Source organism: Aptenodytes forsteri, unplaced genomic scaffold (genome assembly GCF_000699145.1).
Source record: "Aptenodytes forsteri isolate BGI_AS27 unplaced genomic scaffold, ASM69914v1 Scaffold195, whole genome shotgun sequence".
NCBI lineage: Eukaryota > Metazoa > Chordata > Aves > Sphenisciformes > Spheniscidae > Aptenodytes > Aptenodytes forsteri.
The window spans coordinates 54,517-75,323 of NW_008795317.1; the positions used below are offsets into that span (position 1 = coordinate 54,517).

At 37.7% G+C, this 20,807-nt stretch overlaps 1 protein-coding gene across 1 annotated transcript in view; it reads left to right on the plus strand.

The window, feature by feature from the left end:
* The window catches only part of LOC103899194 (usherin), a gene marked incomplete at its 5' end in the record, with an annotated part of 310,634 nt that overhangs the window by 54,318 nt on the left and 235,509 nt on the right, over positions 1–20,807 (plus strand). Inside the window, 7 exons of the mRNA XM_019472152.1 lie at positions 209–310; positions 3,410–3,598; positions 4,111–4,241; positions 10,278–10,551; positions 13,241–13,444; positions 13,563–13,643; positions 15,919–16,104. Of these exons, the coding sequence (XP_019327697.1) occupies positions 209–310; positions 3,410–3,598; positions 4,111–4,241; positions 10,278–10,551; positions 13,241–13,444; positions 13,563–13,643; positions 15,919–16,104 (1,167 nt within the window). The remainder of the gene's footprint in view (positions 1–208; positions 311–3,409; positions 3,599–4,110; positions 4,242–10,277; positions 10,552–13,240; positions 13,445–13,562; positions 13,644–15,918; positions 16,105–20,807) is intronic.

Below are 20,807 nucleotides of genomic sequence, written 5' to 3' on the forward strand. Positions count from 1 at the left end.
GTGAGGAGTTTGTCTTTTTGTGCTTGTGACTCTATGATTGTGTTAATATTCTTTTGTAAAATAGAGTTATGAATATTTCCAGGATATGTATGGGCAAGTATTAGGATATTGTGTTACATTAGCCTCTTTTCTCAAATGTCAATGTTCTGTTATTGAGTTGAAAATCTGTGGAAATTATTGAACACGAGTAATGACCTATTTTGTTCAGGTTCTTCCTTAGCAACTAGTGGCAGCACCATTATTGGAGAGAACACGGGAGTTTTTGTTGGAGGACTTCCACAGGGTTATACTATTGTAAGAAAGGATGTAGGTGAGTATGATTGTGGTCTGTATAATACGACAAATCCTGTAAGTGGCACCGAGTTAACTGCCTTTGCGGTACTGTGGGCTGTATTGACATTGTGTCAGAAACAGGAGGACAGTACTTAATTTGCATAATTATTTACATAATTGTTTTAATAAAAAATAAGTCTGTACAGTTTCTCGAATTTTATGTTTCAGGATAGATTGAAATATCTATATGGCTGATTTCATCATCAGTAAAGCAGTGTATGAGGTCTGTGTACATTTTAATGAATTTTATACACAGAACTAACTGGTATGCATGTGAAACTTATGGATATGTATGTTTTACATTCTAGATTCCCAAATTCTTTTCCAAAGTACACATACAAATTGTTTTTATTAGCTTAAGCACGGGGTTATGCATCCCACCTGGATGCAGGGATACAAAATGCTGGCCTTTTTTGGTGTGAGTTTGGATCCTTCAGGGATTGTTGCATTGAACTCAGTGGTGTATGAATATATCTGTATTCTACAGCTATATTTATGTGGAGCTGGATTGTAGCTGGCTTTCAGAAAAATCAATAAACATGTCTTCATATATAAACTTGGTATATTTACCAAGTGTATTCTACCAGCAGACAACAGAGAGGAGGTGACTACATACAATACCAGCATACAATCAGCTGTTCTCAGTGGATTCATATCTAGGCTTTTGTTGTTTTCATATTAACCTGAAAGCCAAATTGTTTGTATTAAGTTTGCGTTCCCACCACTGATAAGGATGTGAAATCTAGTTGATGACTTGATGTGAGGTACACTGGAGTACAACTTCCTCTATCTTTCTTTGTGTCGCTTTACTAAAACCAGAAATACGTGCATGTGTTCTTCTAAAACTTTGGTTCATAAAGTAATCCAGGATGCCTCCCTCAAAAACCTCAGCTAAATAATCAAAATGAGATTGACTATAAATACCATTCAAGAGAACACTGTCTGTAAAACCTGCTTTAGAATTTTGTCCCCAGTAAAGAAAGAGATAGCGGCCATGAATCGCTTTTTTTTTCTCTGGGCAACCTGTGCCAGTGTTTCACCACCCTCAGCGTAAAAAATTTCGTCCTTATATCTAGTCTAAATCTACCCCCCTTTAGTTTAAAGCCATTATTTTGGTATTACTCAGGGTAATATAAGCAAGCTCACTCGCTTACTTTTCCACTGCCTGTCTTCATCCATACAGCAAAAAAATTCACTCAGTTTTCTGACAAAATCACTACTGTTTTGTCTGTGATTCTGAGGTATCTGTCCACTGTGAATCTTTGGTAATTTAATACTGTGTGAGGAGTTTGTCTTTTTGTGCTTGTGACTCTATGATTGTGTTAATATTCTTTTGTAAAATAGAGTTATGAATATTTCCAGGATATGTATGGGCAAGTATTAGGATATTGTGTTACATTAGCCTCTTTTCTCAAATGTCAATGTTCTGTTATTGAGTAAAAAATCTGTGGAAATTATTGAACACGAGTAATGACCTATTTTGTTCAGGTTCTTCCTTAGCAACTAGTGGCAGCACCATTATTGGAGAGAACACGGGAGTTTTTGTTGGAGGACTTCCACAGGGTTATACTATTGTAAGAAAGGATGTAGGTGAGTATGATTGTGGTCTGTATAATACGACAAATCCTGTAAGTGGCACCGAGTTAACTGCCTTTGCGGTACTGTGGGCTGTATTGACATTGTGTCAGAAACAGGAGGACAGTACTTAATTTGCATAATTATTTACATAATTGTTTTAATAAAAAATAAGTCTGTACAGTTTCTCGAATTTTATGTTTCAGGATAGATTGAAATATCTATATGGCTGATTTCATCATCAGTAAAGCAGTGTATGAGGTCTGTGTACATTTTAATGAATTTTATACACAGAACTAACTGGTATGCATGTGAAACTTATGGATATGTATGTTTTACATTCTAGATTCCCAAATTCTTTTCCAAAGTACACATACAAATTGTTTTTATTAGCTTAAGCACGGGGTTATGCATCCCACCTGGATGCAGGGATACAAAATGCTGGCCTTTTTTGGTGTGAGTTTGGATCCTTCAGGGATTGTTGCATTGAACTCAGTGGTGTATGAATATATCTGTATTCTACAGCTATATTTATGTGGAGCTGGATTGTAGCTGGCTTTCAGAAAAATCAATAAACATGTCTTCATATATAAACTTGGTATATTTACCAAGTGTATTCTACCAGCAGACAACAGAGAGGAGGTGACTACATACAATACCAGCATACAATCAGCTGTTCTCAGTGGATTCATATCTAGGCTTTTGTTGTTTTCATATTAACCTGAAAGCCAAATTGTTTGTATTAAGTTTGCGTTCCCACCACTGATAAGGATGTGAAATCTAGTTGATGACTTGATGTGAGGTACACTGGAGTACAACTTCCTCTATCTTTCTTTGTGTCGCTTTACTAAAACCAGAAATACGTGCATGTGTTCTTCTAAAACTTTGGTTCATAAAGTAATCCAGGATGCCTCCCTCAAAAACCTCAGCTAAATAATCAAAATGAGATTGACTATAAATACCATTCAAGAGAACACTGTCTGTAAAACCTGCTTTAGAATTTTGTCCCCAGTAAAGAAAGAGATAGCGGCCATGAATCGCTTTTTTTTTTTTTTATCCAAAGAAGGAAAGAAGAACTTCCCAATGAAGCTTCTAAACATGTATTCATCTGCCTTAGCTTTTGCAACACTGTTTCTTCCTACTCAGCAGATGCCTGCCTTTCTTCACAATTATTGTTTTTTTTAAAGAGGGTAAACCTGAAAAATTTCCTTGGAATCTTCATGGAGTAGATTTACGCTGTTGATTTGAAAGTACCTGTATGCAAAATCTCAAAAAGTTTAATATTCTCCAGCTACATAGCTGTAGCTGCTGTCTTTAGTGACTAGACCCATTCAGAAATCTGGATTTAGCTTGGAGACCAGCTTTATGAAGTGATTGCTGGCTGGTTATCAATGCACACATGGACATATAAGATAGGGTGAGCATGTATAAAACGTATAAATCAATCCCTGTGTTTAGTTGCAGGTGATTGGCTTAAAAAAAATATTTTCCTTTTTTGCAGGGATGAAGGTGATAGTCCGGAAAGGATTTGTGGGGTGTCTCAGTGACATATTTTTGAAAAAAGTGCATACTCCCTTTGAAAACTGGGAATCTTTGAACTGGCAGGATGCTGAAGAGCAAAACAATGTCTGTCATTTTTGGGAAGGATGCCCCATTGTCCTCTCAGAAGGAGCACAGTTTCTTGGCAAAGGTAGTTTGCTGTGCGGTTGCACTAGCCAAGTATGTTCCAGATATATAAAAGGTGATCGTATCCAAAGTATTGCAGTGATCTGCTTTTCAAAGCAGTTTTAGCTGTATAGGAATATTTTTGAATGGTTCAAAATTTGGTTTCTGGGTTTACAGAAGACTACCGCATGAAAGAGGAATTGCATTCACAGACAGGTGCTGCTGCTGTAACTGTATGCAGATTTGATATGCATGTAAAAGGTGAAGTTTCACTTTTGAAGAGACACAGATGCCTATAATGTGTCAAAAAAATGCCAGGTAGCAGAATTTAGGACATTGCACCAGTTTGGTTTGTTGCGGTACATGATGGATAACTGTCCTCTACAAAGCTGAGTGATAAAGTTGTAAACCTTAGTCTTGAAACCTCTGAGTTCATGTCAAAGTAGAAAGTAGCACCTAGGTTTTTGCTTTTGGTTTCTGAAACCTATTTATGTGTGTATTTGATAAAACTTATGCATGTATTCACTTTCTTTCAAGGGTTCCTGGAACTGCATTCAGATGTTTTCAGTGGTGGACCGGAATTTGAGATCTCATTCAAATTTAGAACAGATCAACTGAATGGATTGCTTTTGTTTGTTTACAATAAATATGGCCCAGATTATCTTGCAGTAAGTTCAGAAATACAAATAAGTATATTCAGATATGACCAGTGAGTTTTGTCTACTAAGATATGTCCAGCATTTAAAGAAATTTCAAACCAGAAGTTATTTTTGTGTTTTACTTACTTTGAAATGCTGTGCACAGTGAAATGTAAGGGGAGCAAAAAGACTCCAACAAATGCTCAGAATAAGTTACATGTGTTATTTATATTATAAATAAGAAAGATATCAATATATGAAAAGCAGAATTATTCTCTTTGCTGGATTAGAAGTGATTAGAAAAGAGCTTTTGGTTCATTCCTGGGAAAGTATAGAGTTACCCAATTTCCCAGTTCTCATACTAGAACAAAATCAATTAAATTGTAAATCAAAAAGTTCATGATGGAAATTCTCCAGTATCCTAATAAAGCTTTCTCTTTAAGGTAGATGTATTTTTTATAATCATTACGAATTCTTCATTTTGATTTGAAACATAAGGATTGTCATATAGGCAGAAATTAGTGGTCCAGCTTAATCCCATCTCATCCCTGTCACTGTTTTCCCGACACTGTAGAGGAAGCTGCACAAATCCTGTATTAGGCAAATTTATGAGATAATGCCTATGAACTTTCTTTTTGGTGTCTGTTAAATAAGACTCTCTCATGCTCAGAAGTACTCATGCTTCCATCTTTTCCAGGATTTCCTTTAAGGTTGAATGTGTTTGTTGCAGTTTTTCAAATTTTTTTATTAGTTACATGTCTCTGGATTTTCATATTTTTCTTCCCCCAAGGATTTTGAATGTAATTAGACTGTGGTCACCATTGCTTTGTGGGTCAACTATAGTTACTACTTGCACCAACTAGTAGGTATTACATTGAAAGTAATATATCTTTCTAGTTGGTCCAAGAAGCAGTCAGTTACATTTAGAGATTTTTGAGGGTATTGTTACTCTTTATACCCTAACCTGCCCTTTCTGCATTTTTATTGAATTTCATTTATTTATTTATTTATTATAATTCAGCTGTTTTGTTATTTTTTTATTTAATAATTCAGCTGTTTTGCTAATGGCTGTCATGTCACAGCCTGTTTTATTGCGTGGCATTATATATGTGCCTTTTCTTTTAAACTTCTGCCCTACTAACTTCTGACCTAAAACGTATAAATATATTTTTCTCCTTTTCAGGTCAACTATAACTTACTCTGTATTTACTTTTTATATTACTGACTTTTCCATCAGATAATTTTTTCCTGGATTTTGAATTCTGCTAGACCTGATTGCTTCCTCTTTTTCAAGCAGCCTTAGTTCAAAAATTATAATGAGTTCCAATAACAAGTCTTGCTAATTACATGTTATTACTTTAGTTTTGCCCTCAAGTAATGACCAGGATCATGAGCTAATAGCGTACGATGCTATACATACACTACTGTCCCACCCTAAAAAGACTTGTCTGTGTGCAATTCAGAGTACAGGGGCACTATTTACGCAAACGGTATTCACAGGGACAAACATGGGGCTTGGGTTCTTCTGGAGATTCTTGTGGTATGTGATCCTTGTTTCCTTTCTATAGTTCTGCGAAAGACTAACAAATATGAGAAAATACCTTCTGACTATAAAGGAAAAAGGGGACTTACTAAATTGAAAGTGCAGCCAAAAGCACAAAGTAGTTAGACAAAACACTTCCCTTCTCTACTCATACTTCCAGATCTTCGGCAGTTTTATATTTATATTATTTTTAGCACTGAAAACTGTGATTAGATAATTTTCTTAGCATTTGTCCTAAGTCAAGTAAAATTTTTTTAATCTCACTTTACTCCTGACCTCAACATCTCCATAGCCTTAAGATGAGGAATTTTAGAGAGGATGAGTATACGCGTGCTTTTCCAACCCTTGCAGCTTTGTGTTCTACACATACATAATGATGACAGAAGGTTTTTCCATACACTTGAGCTCACAAAAAAAGGTTAATAGAAAGTTAAAATGAGGTGTGTAGCATGTTGTGCATGAGCTACGATGTCTTTGTTAGGAGCTTTGGTCAGGAGGCACTTGCACTGCAGAACAGATTAGAAGCTATACCACTTATCCTGAGTGCCAGTGTAAGACGGTATTCCCTGACCCTTCCCTTTGCTTAGGTCACAGCTCTCTTATTAGCTTTATAGTTTTGGAATGACTAAACTAGACACATGGCTGGCCTGCTACCAAATGGCCAAAGACTCTGTCTTGTCTTCTGCCCAAGACAAAATTATGTCCTAGACAGGTGCTCTGTGTAAAGGTCACTTCTTCCATGACTTCCGTGCCCTGAGAATTAACTCAAGCTAGAGAGGTCAATCTGATTCTCTTTGGATCCAGCAAACTGTGACCAGATAAACAAGTACGAATCACTAGCTCTCACTCTGGCATGTGTTTCCTCATGAGTCTGCGATTGGAAGAAGGTACTGTGACTGCTGATAGAGTTTGCAGTACTGATTTTTGATGCTGACCACTTCAACAGCAGCGAAAGCCTAAGTACAGCCAATCTTGTGTGCAACAGTGGCACCAGCTCCCAAGACATTGTAGCCGATGAAGCTGATGTTGAATTCAAGAGCCGATTTGCTCCTGCAAAGCTACAAAAGTAAGAAAGAAATCCTGCAGGAACTTTTTCAAAAGAATTGCACTTAAGTAGCTGCATGAAGTAAAATAACCAGTGTCTGAGATGAAAGTGCTAACCTGTGATGGAGCTAAGGAGGGGTGTGAAATAAGTGTTTTAGGGACTCAAAGTCGAAGTCTTTTCATTAGCAAAGAAGTGACTGGTAGTCACGTGGGACTTGTGAAGGTGATACTCCTATTGGTCACCAGTGATTTCTCTCTGTCTGGTGTGAGGAAGAGATTCCTATTCCCTTTCCATTAAAGAATGACTGATTCTGAGGAGGCTATTGAGGAGTCTGTGTTTGTGCCTCTGCCCTCTGGCTGTCCAGTCTGAACAGGGCTGGTACCAGGCCAGAACATGTCTTTAACCTTACTGTTTTTGAACTGGAAAGACCAGTTCAACATCAACATCAGTACCACGTATTTTTTCTTTCAAAGGGCTCACAAGCTGACTGTTATTTGCCAAGTTTTTTCAAGTCTGTTGCTTGTCTCTGCTGATACCCCTGAATCTCCAGATGACTTCCCAGTTCAAAGTAGATGAAGACATAATCAGTCTTGTAGCTCAACATTGGTTGAGACTGTTTTGGATGGCAGGTTTAACAAAGTGTCTTTCAGTCTCCAATGCAGCCCCTATCCTATCTGAGTTTTGATTCTCAGAGCTATGGTTGGATATCCCTTTCATCTTCAAAATCATATGTTTATAAGCAGATTGAGTGAGGTAGGGACTGGTCCCTGCAGAGAAGGAAAATACAGGAGCACAAAATAATTTAGGTTGAAGGGACCTTTTGAAGAAATTTATTCCAAATCTCCACTAAAAGCAGGGCCAATTTAGTTAAATGCCTGGAGCAACCTTATCTTATATTTGAGTATTGTGCATCTCTCTCTACGGATGGACAGTCCACAGCTTCTCAAATTCTACAGCCTGTTCCAATCTTTGACCATCCTCATTATAGAAAAAAAAAAAAATCCGGATATCTAACTGTGATTTCTGTTGTTACAATTTGTCTTTTGCCTCTCATCCTTTCACTGTGCACCTCTGAGAAGAGTCTGGGTCTGTCTTCTCTATATCCTCCCGTAAGGTAGTTGAACAGTTAAGTTCTCTTCCTGCTTTACTCTTAAGACTGAACAAACCCTGTTCTCTCAGCTTCAACTCATACGTTAGGTACTCCAACCCCTGACCAACTTGGTGCCCCTCCACTGGATTCACTCCAGTGTGCCAATATCTTTCATATACTGGAGCATCCACAACTGGATACAGTATTCCAGATGTAGTCTTATACATGATGAATAGAGGGCAAGAATCATCTCCTTGGACCCACTGCCTACCTTATTTCTAATACAGCCCAGTGCATGTTGGACTTCATCATTTCAAGGGTACATTGCTGATCAGTGTTCAATTTGTAATCCATCTTGACCCTCAGTCCTTTTCTTCAAAGCTGCTTTCTATGTCTAGAACACCAGTGGCAGTCCCCTTTGCTAACAACTGCAAACTTGCTGAGAGTATACCCCATCCTATTGCCCAGGTTATTAATAAATTTTTTAATCAGAATCGGTCCCTGTATTAACCTCAGAGAGATGCCACAACCTGCCAGTGGGCCTGTAGAAGCTCGTCTTGCCCCTCATGTCCTCTTCTAGATTCAGGCTAAGCTTTAGCTTTCCTAATTCCAACCTTACATGGTCAGATATATCAAAATAAGAACTGTGTGCATACAGAACAGTATTAATAAAATTTTGCAGTGATGCTTAATACTTGTACCCCAAATTCTGAAAAGCAAGTATGCTTTTAAGCATTAAACTGAAAACCTGCTCAGTTTTAGAGCTGTGATATAATGCCCTTGTTCTGTTGAGAGATGGCAACTAAGATGTCTGGCAGAAGAATAAGATGATCTTCATGCATTTTTTGTTTAAAGTAATAATATATTTTCCAAGGACAGATTAACAGTCAAGCTTCTTTTTTTAAAGTGGTCCCAGAATTTTATCCAAAGCAAACAATTTATCTGTTGTTTTTCTGAACCTATGCTCAGTACCAGAGAGAATGCTAGATGTATGCAGGACTTTGCTTTTTTTTATCTTTACCGTGCAGAACAGTTCAAAGCGAACAGTGGTCCTCTATCTTTAGCTGCACTTGGGCATTCTAAATGTCAGTCCAGGTCATCACAAAAAGCACAAGCATCATTCTCTGCCTGCTTTAAGTCTATGCCAAGATGAGTAAATTGGAAGAGGGTTGTGCTGAGTAGTGACCCAATGTCAAACACCGTGTCCTTTCTCCAGCTTCCAGGTCTGGTAGACTTGCTGGCATACTACTGTAGTCATGCAGCTGAAATGCTTTCTTCACACCAGCACAGTGTGCTCCGTATTAATTCTCATCTGTGAAGAAAAACGGTGACTTGTCCAATGGACTGCTTTTTCAAGCTATGCTCATCAGCCTCGATGCCGTGATCTGTCTTTCACTTGTTATTGTAGAGTCCTTAGCTACGAAGGGTTAGGAACTCACGGAAATAGGAAAAGTTGTGGTCCCAAAGAAACAAATAAACAAAATCCCTCTGTCTCATGAGCAAGCAGTCAGTGTGCACTCTGGGACAGGACCTGTATTGCCCATGACATCCCAAGTACTGAGTTCTTTCTTCAGTTGGGGTCTCTGTTAAGGAAACACAATCCATTTACCAATACTGCAATATTAATATTATCAGTAACCTAAATATGTCAGTTTGTCAATACTGGTGATAAGCATTTATATTAAATTTGGCTTTTTTATTTCACTTAAGATTTTGGCATGGAAACAGTAATGCCTTTTTGTGAATGTATCCATATTTTTCAACCACCAGTTCATCACCTAAGTGTTTAGTGCTCTATACCTGCCAATTTACAGTCTCAGCCCACTTGTGTTCCATTCAGCCAGGATAAAGAGTCTTGCAGTAAAGCATTTGGAAACTTCTGCAGTGAAAATTTAGGTAAAATGTATTTCTATTAACGAATTGGCACATTAATCTCAAAAAGCACATGCAAAAACAATTACTTTCTTACAAGATTTAGAAGAATAAGGATGAAACACAGAATCAATGTATGCTGGAAAAATTTGAAATTGAGTTCACCTTAATCAGGTCTGACATTTCATTTCCTTATTATCTCGTTACATTCTTCTAAAAAATGAATTGATAGATAAAATACTGTTTTCTCATTCTCAAAAAAAGCAAAACAGTCCTGGTTCATTGTCTTTTCTTTTTACTTAGTTACATTAGTGCCAAAGTCAGTCAAAAAATCAGAATATATTTTCCAACATTCTGAATTATTATTGTAATTTCTGCTATCCTGAAGATAAAAACGTCTTGTTCATTGATCTTGTTCATTGACTCCCTTGATTATTTTTTTAAAATAACTGTGTCTGTTGTTGCTGTGTATGTGATGTCTCTTTCGAAATCTTTTTTCTGTTTTAAAATATATAGATTGAACTGAAAAGTGGAATATTAAACATCTTTTTAAAAACTGGCATTGTCTTTACACAAGTGGATGTCTGGTTAGGACTGTCTTATTGTGATGGCAAGTGGAACAAAGTCACAGTGAACAAGGAGGGCTCCATAGTTTCAGCGAGTATGAATGAACTGAGAGAGCAGACACTCGAACCCGGTATTCAGCAGCTGAAAGTAAACTCTCCTGTCTACGTAGGAGGAATCCCACGTGAGATTCAGAATTTTTATAAAGAACTGGGGTTAGAACAAGGTAAGATGACACCAGGAAGAACATATGTTTTTCAAAAACTTGTGTCATGCACAAGGTGGACATTCTGCTGTTGGTACCGTAAATTGATGAATATGTAACATGAATTTTTCCTCCCACCCAGTGTTGTTTTAACTACCAGTTATCCCTACCCATCTAGCTTTACTTAGTCCTCATCCTTTTGTAATGCTATAAAAATTCTTCCAACCCAGTGATATCTGAAGCAATCTAACTCATAGGAGAGGAACCGGAGAGTAGCAAATGGTAATCCGAGATGCCCAACCGGAAGATCTCAAATCTTCATCAGAGAAAGCCCGTTCAGATAAACTTGTTTCATTTGATCGACTTGTGTCACTCACAGATCTGGAATACAAAACCAGTGGAAGACAGTAAACATAGCTTAAATCACTGTAATGCGGCTGGATGCTGCCACATGGAAGAATTGTTGAGAGTTTATTAGTCCTTTTTTAGGCAATACTGATTCTGGTCTAAAAAATTAAGTGCGTATAAAACCCTGAATTTGGATTTTGGCTACGTCACCATGATATTTCCATGTTATCAGGAGGAGGGGAGACGGTCATGTTTTTAGCCATCACTGTGACCCTTCTGTTCTGGAACAGGTCAAATTTCTAGGGAAAAGAGAGAAGCATTAATTACAGCCTGATACTAATGGCCTCCAAGGATCTATTGTATGAAATGTAGTCAAAAAGTGTCTATTAAACTAGCTCTGTTTAGAGTTTGGGTGTGTTTTTTCATTACTTATGAAGCTATTCACCAGTCATGGTGTACTTTTCAGATACTGTGGGCAAATAAGTAGCAGTCGTAAGTGATTAGTGGGGAATCTAGTAAGTGGCTTTCAATGCATGAGCTCACATTGAATGCGTGCATTCAAGTAAGCTCTGCAGAGCTCCATTGAAGCCTTGTGATTTCACAGCTATAGAATAGTTTGAATCAAATCCATGCACTGGCGTTCACAGATAGCTCAAAAATATTGTTTTAAGTATTTTTCCAGCTTGTAGGTATCACATATATTATAATCTTCCTCCAGGTTCTGTGCGCATAATATTTATGGCCCAAAAGAGCTAGCCAGTCATACCCTGTAAGTGTTGCCTCATAGCAGATGGTATAGCCTCGTGAGTGGATGCATTCGCAACTCCTGCAGCAGAGAGATCTGTGAACAAAGAATCTAGGGCAAAATCATGCCTAAACTGAATGTCTGAAGTGCATATTGAGGCACATCAATAAATATTACTTTTTTCACTGAGCCTCCTCAGCACACTGCAAAATAAGATGGTGGCTGTGAATTTATATTCAGAGCGTCTGAAGATAAAAACATTTTTGTGTGTTCCTAACCGTAGATTCAGATGAGCAAGATTAGGCACTACAGCTTTGAGACATATTTTTATTTAGGACTATAATGATGTAATGGTATGATAATAGAATATGGAGACCTTCCCAGTTTAATAAGTATTTACAAAAGGTTTTCTCAATTAATAGCTGCTTGGTATTTAATTTTGAATAAAGGAATATTGTTTTGCTCACTGAGCATATTGCTGTGGAGTAGGAGTTGAGCTTAAATTAGGATGTATTCATTTTAAGGGGCAGTTTGTCTGAATTCCTAGCGTTGTGGGGAGAGAAGATGTTTTAGAGGATGATTCAAAATGGGTGTCCACCTTTAGTGCCCCTTTCTTTTTGCATGAAATACGTATGGATATTAGATTCTCAGATCACGTGGCTAAGTACAAATACTACGCTGACCTGCCATCTTGCAGTAATAAAAGCAATAAAAGTACATAAGATATAAATATGATGTTTTCACAAAGCTAAAAAAAAGCACTGATCTCAGGCTCATTTTTAATTTACAAAGTTAATTCTTCAATTAACTGAAGTCTTCAGTTTGGTTACTGTTTACTTTGGGTTTACATTAAACACCAATCACTGTACTTTACTCAGATCTGAGAACTATTTGGTATCAATTTATTAATTTCTTTGTAAATAAGTCATAGAAGTATATAGAAATTTGAACAACTGCATCCTGAAATTTTGTAGTGGTGTGTTTACTGCTAGTAACTAATTTAACATATTTGTAATGTTATACATTACATATATATGTGTATATATACGTTATGTATATAGGAATGTTATACATACACAGAGAAATAAATATAAAATGATGTTACTTAATTTTTTTCTCATAAATGAACAGTTTGGGATTATGTTTCTAGAGTATGTTTGTAAACGGCATACCAGTTATATCCCAGTTAGGATAAACTGATATACCTCTGTGATCTCCTGATATATTTAATCTATACGATGTTCTCAGTTTGAGGAAGAGTGTATATTAACAAAATATTAGCAAGCAGCAGAAAGCTGATTTACAAATTCAGAGTCACTTTATGGTAATAATTTTAAAGAGAGAAGTGACAGAAGAGAAAACAGAAAGCTATTTCCTCGTGGGATGGAATTGATAACAATGAAAGTGTAGTTCAGTAAGGCAGGAACTCAACACTAGAATACCAGGAATTTTTACCAGCTTAGTATCTTGAAAGGGGGGACTGAATGTCATGTTGGAAGTTAACATATCCACATTACAGTCTTTAATGCTGAAAATACAGAATTGAAAGGAACAAAAGTGATTCTTAATTAATGACTGAAGCTCTTTATGTAACACTAACCCCTTACTGTTTGCTAGGTTTCGGTGGTTGCATGAAGGATGTTAAATTTACACAAGGTGCTGTCGTTAACTTGGCATCTGTGTCCAGCAGTGCTGTCAGAGTCAATCTGGATGGATGCCTATCAACTGACACTGCTGTTAACTGCAGGGGAAATGACTCTATCCCAGTATACCGAGGAAAAGAGCAGAGTGTTTATGAGAGTGGTCTACAACCATTTACAGGTAACACATTGGTTCCTTAAATGAAATACATCATTTTTATTTCATTCTGTATTAATGTATTATCATGTTCAGTGATTATTTTTTTTTCCTCCTCTATCCTTCTCTGTGTTCTTTGAAGAATACCTTTATAGGGTGGTTGCCTCAAATGAAGGAGGGTCAGTATCTAGTGTATGGACCCGTGTTCGTACAAGAGAATCAGGTAAGTATAGTTTTAAGGCTTACTTATTCCCATTTTTCATTAGCTATTTAATGTCAGGTTGGAGAAAATCCCACCCCAACAATTTTGAGTAGTGTAAGCTGTATAGTGTTCCTGTAGGAGCAAAACTGCTTAATGCTTTGAATAGGTACGAAATCAGTATCTTCAGCTCTGAAATGTTCGGGCAAGTATTTTCCACACAGAATTCAAAGTCTCTTCCAAATATGTATTAGATTATGTAATTGTGTGAGAGCAAAAAATGTGAAAGGATTGAACTGCATTAACTGAGTGAGAACAGCCATACATCTAGGTATGTTCATACACGCACATCTAACCTCACGTTACAGGAGTCCGCTGGAGTAAGTAAATATGTGTTTTCCTATGTATAGCTGCATAATACAAAATGAAATGTAGAGAAGAAAGGAGATACTGGGACAGCAGGCACAAGATGTGGAAGATAAGAGGCCATGTAGTTGTTAGGGAGAGGGGGGTCTTGCGAAAGTTTTTCTTTACATTACCTGCACATGGGTATGCTGCTCAGTGATGCTGAATGAGGATTCTTTTAACAAGTAGCCCATAGATTGTGTGTGACAATGTGGCAATATTTACTAGAAAAGCAGAGTGTGGCTTGTGGAGAAGGTTGCAAAGTGGGAACGTAATACCTGCTTGAGCCTTAAAGATAAAATTTTTCATATATTTTAGGAAGAAAATTTAAAGGACCTTTCCTTTTCTGTTCAGTGTTTTTGCAAACTTTATTGAGCCAGCAAGTTTTTGAAGATCTACAGTTCTGCATAATTTATTTAACCAAGTTTCCCTCTTCTGTAAATTGAAGCCTAATTGCATTCCATGAATGCAGAGAATTCTTTTGATGCAAGATATTCAATGTATGATCTTAAAAAATGATACGGTACCTGTGTAAATGTTGGACTTGCAAATGCATTCCTATGCAACTTACTGTCATTATTTTGTGTACCACCACCATATTTTCATATCGACTGTCTGACAACTGTAAGGTTTACCATAAATCTATGTTTGCAAGCTGACCACAGCATTGAGCAGCAACATGTTCCCCGGGGTTGGAGAATAATTGCGCTATTTAATTATTTTTGAGTTGGTTTTGTTATGTCCCTTATGAGAAGACCATCTGCTATACAGTACCTTACCTTGTCCTGTGATACACTTCAGAACTAATAAAATCAATATATTACTGTAGTAACTGAAGCTTTCCTAGAGTATCACATTCTTACTTTACACAAGAATCACAACTTACACGTATTTTTATACTTTCCATTCTGGTATCCTTCTTATAAAAAACAAGGCTGCATTCATATTTAATGAAACTAAACAATAAAATTACAAAAAAAAGAGGTTATTTGATGGTGAGAAAAGTGAATGATCATCAACAAGGCTTGGGAGTCCACATGCATTTACAGCAAACTCATCATCCATCATCCTGCCATAGTGTTCCTTGGGCCTTTCCTCTGCATCCCTTGTGCAGTCATCTGTGATGAAGTTGTTACTGGCCAGACCTTTACTTGGTATAGTAATATCTAATAAATAGTTAAAGGTTATGAGAAATTGGATGATTTTTTTTATTAGCAACTGTATGCATATATGAGCTTGGCTTTCCAGTTCTTTTAAACATCTTCATTTTCTTTTTTTTTTTTCCCTTTTTTTCTTTTTATAATATGGAATGATCAGAAGCAAAGGATTTTGCAAAAAGGCCTTACAAATCTCTGCTTTGCCCTGAGACACTTGTATGGCATTGTGGAAATATGAAAATAAATGGAAAAGCTTAAACTTTCTGATGTACTTTTGTAAATGAGAATGCACATTTTTAGAAATGTTTCATAGTTGTGGCATTCTGAGGCTTAGGTATCCAACAGATAAATATCAAACCCTTCTGTTACAACACTGTCTTGCTTCATTCAGTTGTATGATTATAATGCCTGAACTTGTTAGCTACATACAATCCCCCTCCTCTCTTTATGAGTGATGCTTAAATATGTTTGATACATTAAATGTTTTTGGAAAATCGCAACAAGACAAGAAGGAATGTTATGTAGATGGAGTTTTGATGGTTTTGAAATATAGCTTAAACTGAATAGCTCAAGATGTGCAGTCATATTAAATCAATGCTGAAAAGTTACAACTCTAATAAATTGTATTTATGCTAATGGTTGAGTCTGATTTACTGCAGCCATTAAAAGTGAAGAATAGGGGCAATAGTCTCCTCATAACTGCCATTTTCTCTATTTTCTATTTTATCCTTCTACAGTTCCACAAAATGTGACAACTCCCTCAAGAGTTCACAGTATAAATGGTTACAGCATTGAGGTCACCTGGGACAAACCTGCTGGGGTCATAGGTGTAATTGAGAACTACATTTTGAAAGCATATGAAGAGGATGGTCCCAATGTACCCATCACTAGTGCTGAGCTTGCTGACACTAGTATGCTCACAGGTAAATGTTGTTAAGTACCATTTTTTAGGCACACCTAATAATGGGATGCTTACACCTCCTTTTGTTGAGCTATAAAGTATTCCTTGTCTATTTTTGTATATACACAGCACATATAATGTTTGGAAGGGTAGTATTTGGTGTCAGCATCCACATACATAGCAATGTGCTGACTTCAAAGAACAATAGAAATTAAGATACAACTCAAATACTAAAAAGTAGTTTTATTTAAGGTATTCCTTCCCAACCCTATTAATGCTTTGAGGAAGAATGCTTTTTGTTTGTTTGTTTTTTGGTTAGTATATGTGATTTTTTTCCCCCCTCCCCTGTTGTTACATCCAGTTCACCTAAATGAACTCTACATGTGGGTCGCGTAAGATACTATTTGACCTGGTGCATGAAAGCACTTGATATACTTGCCTAATGTTGATCATATACACCTAACTGATTTCAGCAGGACCTAGCATACATTTATGTTAATCAGATGCTTTGCTTGATACCACTGGGATGTGGAGATAGGTTATTATGGAATGAAGGAATTTGGGGCCTGGGGTTTATGGGGTTTGGTCATTGTTGAGCTGTGGGTTGTGGACAGGAGCTATAGGAACCATTGCACTTGTGATGTTTTCTGGAGTCTAGGTCTTTTTACCCATAGGAGGCAGATGTTTTTAGGAAGAAACACTGGACTATCTTTCTGCTACATAAAGAACATTTTGGGACCTCTCTTCCTGTGAGGATAGTGTGGATCTGGCTTTCTGCTCTTTGTTAACAGGAAGCCTTTGCTGGCTGCTACAAAGTTGCCTGGGAAGGAGCACGTTACGGACAACAGTCTGAATTATGTTATGACTAAATGGGGCAATAGTACAAAGTCTTACTTTCACTGTAGCAAACTGTGACCAAGACATTTGTTTATATACTCTCTAAAATTAATTATATATTTGTAACAATTTAAAAAGTCCTAATGACATAGTGCTCAAAGCTGATGCTTTGGTTTGGCTCAGCTTTGGGCAATATAACAGTCTTAGAAAGTGCCTTAACCCTCAGGCAGTATATTATTGCTGCTTTCCTGAAGCCCAGGTAATACGTGCTTAGTGTTTTTACGTAAGTGTATATGTTTTGTGTTGTTTCTCTGCCATAATGTATGTATACATTTTCAAGAGCAAACATGCACATATTTTATTTTCTTCAGTTTGAAATCTCTTGACTATTTGTGATTAATGTGCTTACAATACCAAAACTGCATGGGTTTTCTGTTCTTCCTGTGATTTCTTTGATGAACTTGTTGATTTGAATACTCTTGCTGTAAAGCAATACAAATTATATTAGTAGAAATTAAAGACCATATTAGAAGCATATGGATTAGATAGCTTATTCACAGCTGATGGTCAGAACCAAAATTTTGTTTAAATTTGTTTGCATTATGCCATGGTTATGTGTCAGGGTTATGAAAATGTCTACACCAGGCTGGGCAGGTAAGAGGTTATCTGCATGCAGCTTTCAGGAGGCAGAAGAATAAGACGTTCCTTTATATTAAATGGAGATAGTAAATGGATCCCAGTTCTTTAGTCTATTATAGCAGATAGCTGTTGAATACTGCAAAATAAAATGACCCGGAGAACTTAAGAATGGCTGTATTCAACCATTGACCTCTCTGACAATGTCACATTGCAGATGCTTAGGAGAAAATGTAAGAAATGTGCTAAGCATAGAGTGAGTCTTCCTGTTAATACAAATTCAGCTGGTAGTTTGTGGAATTCCTGAGCTGAAAGTTGCATCTGGACCATCATGCTTAATGGTCTGTGGTAGAATTGTCTTTCTTCTTTTAATACACTTATGCTTTTGGCTTCTGTAACTTGCTATGGCAGTAAGTTTTCCAATTCAGTTTTGTGTGTGTAGAAGTAGTGCTTCCTTTTGTTATTCATAACTGCTGCCCAATAGTTTAGTTACGTATTTTCCAGTTTTGGCATTGTATGAAATATGTAATTAATGTCCTCATGGTGAGGTCAGAGCTGAGACAAGTGAAAAATTAAATCATTGATCTTGAAATGATTTTACCTTCAGCCCGTTGATTTCAGTGAAGCCTACGCAGATGGACTAGTCTGTGGACACTGAGAAATGGTTACCCACAAATGTGAGACTCCCAAGAAAAGGAGTAGCTTTCCCTGCTGAATCATCTTTCCTGGTTAATCAAAAGTTAACATAAACACAGAACCCCACCAGAAGATGCTGTGCTTACTTACTTTTCCTTTGAGTTTGCTGAGAAGGGATATTTTGCTTATTTTCTCCCTGATTTCAGGGAAATTTCTTTGGAAATTCCTTTGTTGCATTCCATCAGAAGATGCTACAGTAACCCCAACAGCCAGGCTTGCTAATGCAACAGGAGAGAGGAAAGCACCACAGCTCTCAGTGGGATCGCTGATGAAGCAACTCTGGTATTTTTCCACTCCCTCCTTCAAATTTTCATTCACTATTAAGCCTAGGCACCACTTAATCTGCTGCTTGCAAATATATCATCTGAGGGCACTGACAACCCCCTTTACCTTATTTTTTTTCCTTGCACCTTTTTATACCCATCTGTTGTGTTTTGTTTTATACTTAGCCTGTAAATTCTTTTGAACAATTACCATGATCTGTTCTGTGCAGTAGCGTCCTGAGTCATAACTGGGGCACAGTAACAAAAAATTATTAATAGCGTTATCCATTTCCCAGAAGGCTGTCCTGTGTGTGTCAAATTCAGAAGAACCTGTTGTACCCTTGTCAGAAGAAAAGCTGAGCTAAATATTAAAGGTAAAGCAGGTCTTTAAATGAGCATAATCCCACAGTCTCAAATGCCTATTTCTGATTCCTCAGAAACCAAAATCTTTCAAAATCTGACCCTTGTAACCCTCAAAATGTCAAACTGTTTTTTCACTTTCATCCAAGAAAGGAATATTCAGCAGATTTAAATCCTTAAAATGAGGTTCTAACTGTTGAACCAGGAGTTTATTGGATAAGGTAGTATATTTCAACATGGTGTTCAGGATCTGTATTCTAGGATGAAAGTATAAAGTTAGAGTGTAAATTTTGGGGGTTCAGGGAATACTGTGCTAGCCCATCTTGCCTTCAAAAAAACATGTAATAACATTGATACGCTTTGGATACAGCCAGTCACACTCAGCAGAGTAATAAAGGAAGTATAGGGCCATCACATCAAAGAATTTTTTTCCTAAAGGCTGGGTTGCTTTACTCTGCATTCCAGTGCATTCCACATGCTGTTACTATGCTGCCATCAAAATTTGGAATATAAATTAGAATCAGTATTTAAACAAACGAAAGAAGCTTTAGAACACGCTGTTTCAGTGTGGTTTATGAGCTGCTTTTGCTTCTACTTTCCTTTGGAATCCAGAATATCATAGAATCACAGGATCGTTGGGGTTGGAAGGGACCTCTTGAGATCATCTAGTCCATCCCCCCCAGCTCAAGCAAGGTCAGCTGGAGCAGGTTTCCCAGGACCATGTCCAGTCGAGTTTTGAATATCTCCACAGATGGAGATATTCCTCTATGGGAAGCCTGTTCCAGTGTTTGACCACCCTCACAATAAAAAAGTGGTTTCTTGTGTTCAGGTGGAATTTCATGTATTGCAGTTTGTGCCCATTGACTCTTGTCCTGTCACTGGGCACTACTGAGAAGAGTCTGGCTCCTTCTTTTTTGTTCCTTCCCATCAGGTATTTATACACATTGATAGATCACCCTGAGCCTTCTCTCTTCTGGGCTGATCAGTCCCAGCTCTCTCAGCCTCTCCTCATAAGAGGCATGCTCCAGTCCCTTTATCATCTTGGCGGCCTTTTTGTATCATCCACAAACTTGCTGAGGGTGCACCCTTCTCCCATCATCAAGGTCATTAATGAAGATGTTGAACAGTATTGACCCTGGTATCAACCCCTGGGGTACACCACAGCTGTCTTGCCTCTAACCGGGTTTTGTGCCACTGATCACAATCCTCTGATGCTTCTCTTGTCAAGCACGTACAAGAAAAACATTTTATAATTCAGATTGCTCTCATTGTAGAATTCAGGAGATCCAATTTTACCAGCTCCCAATTACGGGCAGTGAAGAAGGCTAGCAAAAGCTGCAAATAATATTTAAATAAAATATGCTGCAAAAGAATTCACAAACATTTGGTATTCCTATTACAGACTCCTCTTTTAATTTTGTATGGTTTTTTTCAGTTCATCCTGCCTGTGTCATTGCCGCAATAGCCAAGTGCTGAAGTTGTGGCTGCACACGTGATAACGAGAAAATTGTTGTCGAAGGCTTCCCCTCTGGCTGCCCTGAATGTTCCCTCCTTCCCTTGACACGTGTTTATAATTACTTTTCACCTTTTAGTCTTTTATGCTCGCCAGATGAATATCTCAGGAAAAGTTAATTTAATGATTTAATATGGTTAATCAAAGTGGCTCGGCTGCGCCTCGGCTTTGAAAGGGCGCTCTAGAGGGAGTCTCTCAGAAGAGGAGATGGGACCTCCTGCCAGTGACTGATAGGCCCGGGCTCGCCGGCGGGGCCGCAGGGCCGGGGGAAGCTCGCTGCCTGAGTGGCAAACCCCCGTGCTCAGAGAAACGCCGCTGGCTGAGAGGTTCTCCCTCTCAGGGAGATCTCTTCCAGGCCCGAGCAGGCGCTGCCAAAGCAGCCTGCGGTGCTGTGACTGGCCTCTGCGCCCAGACCACCCC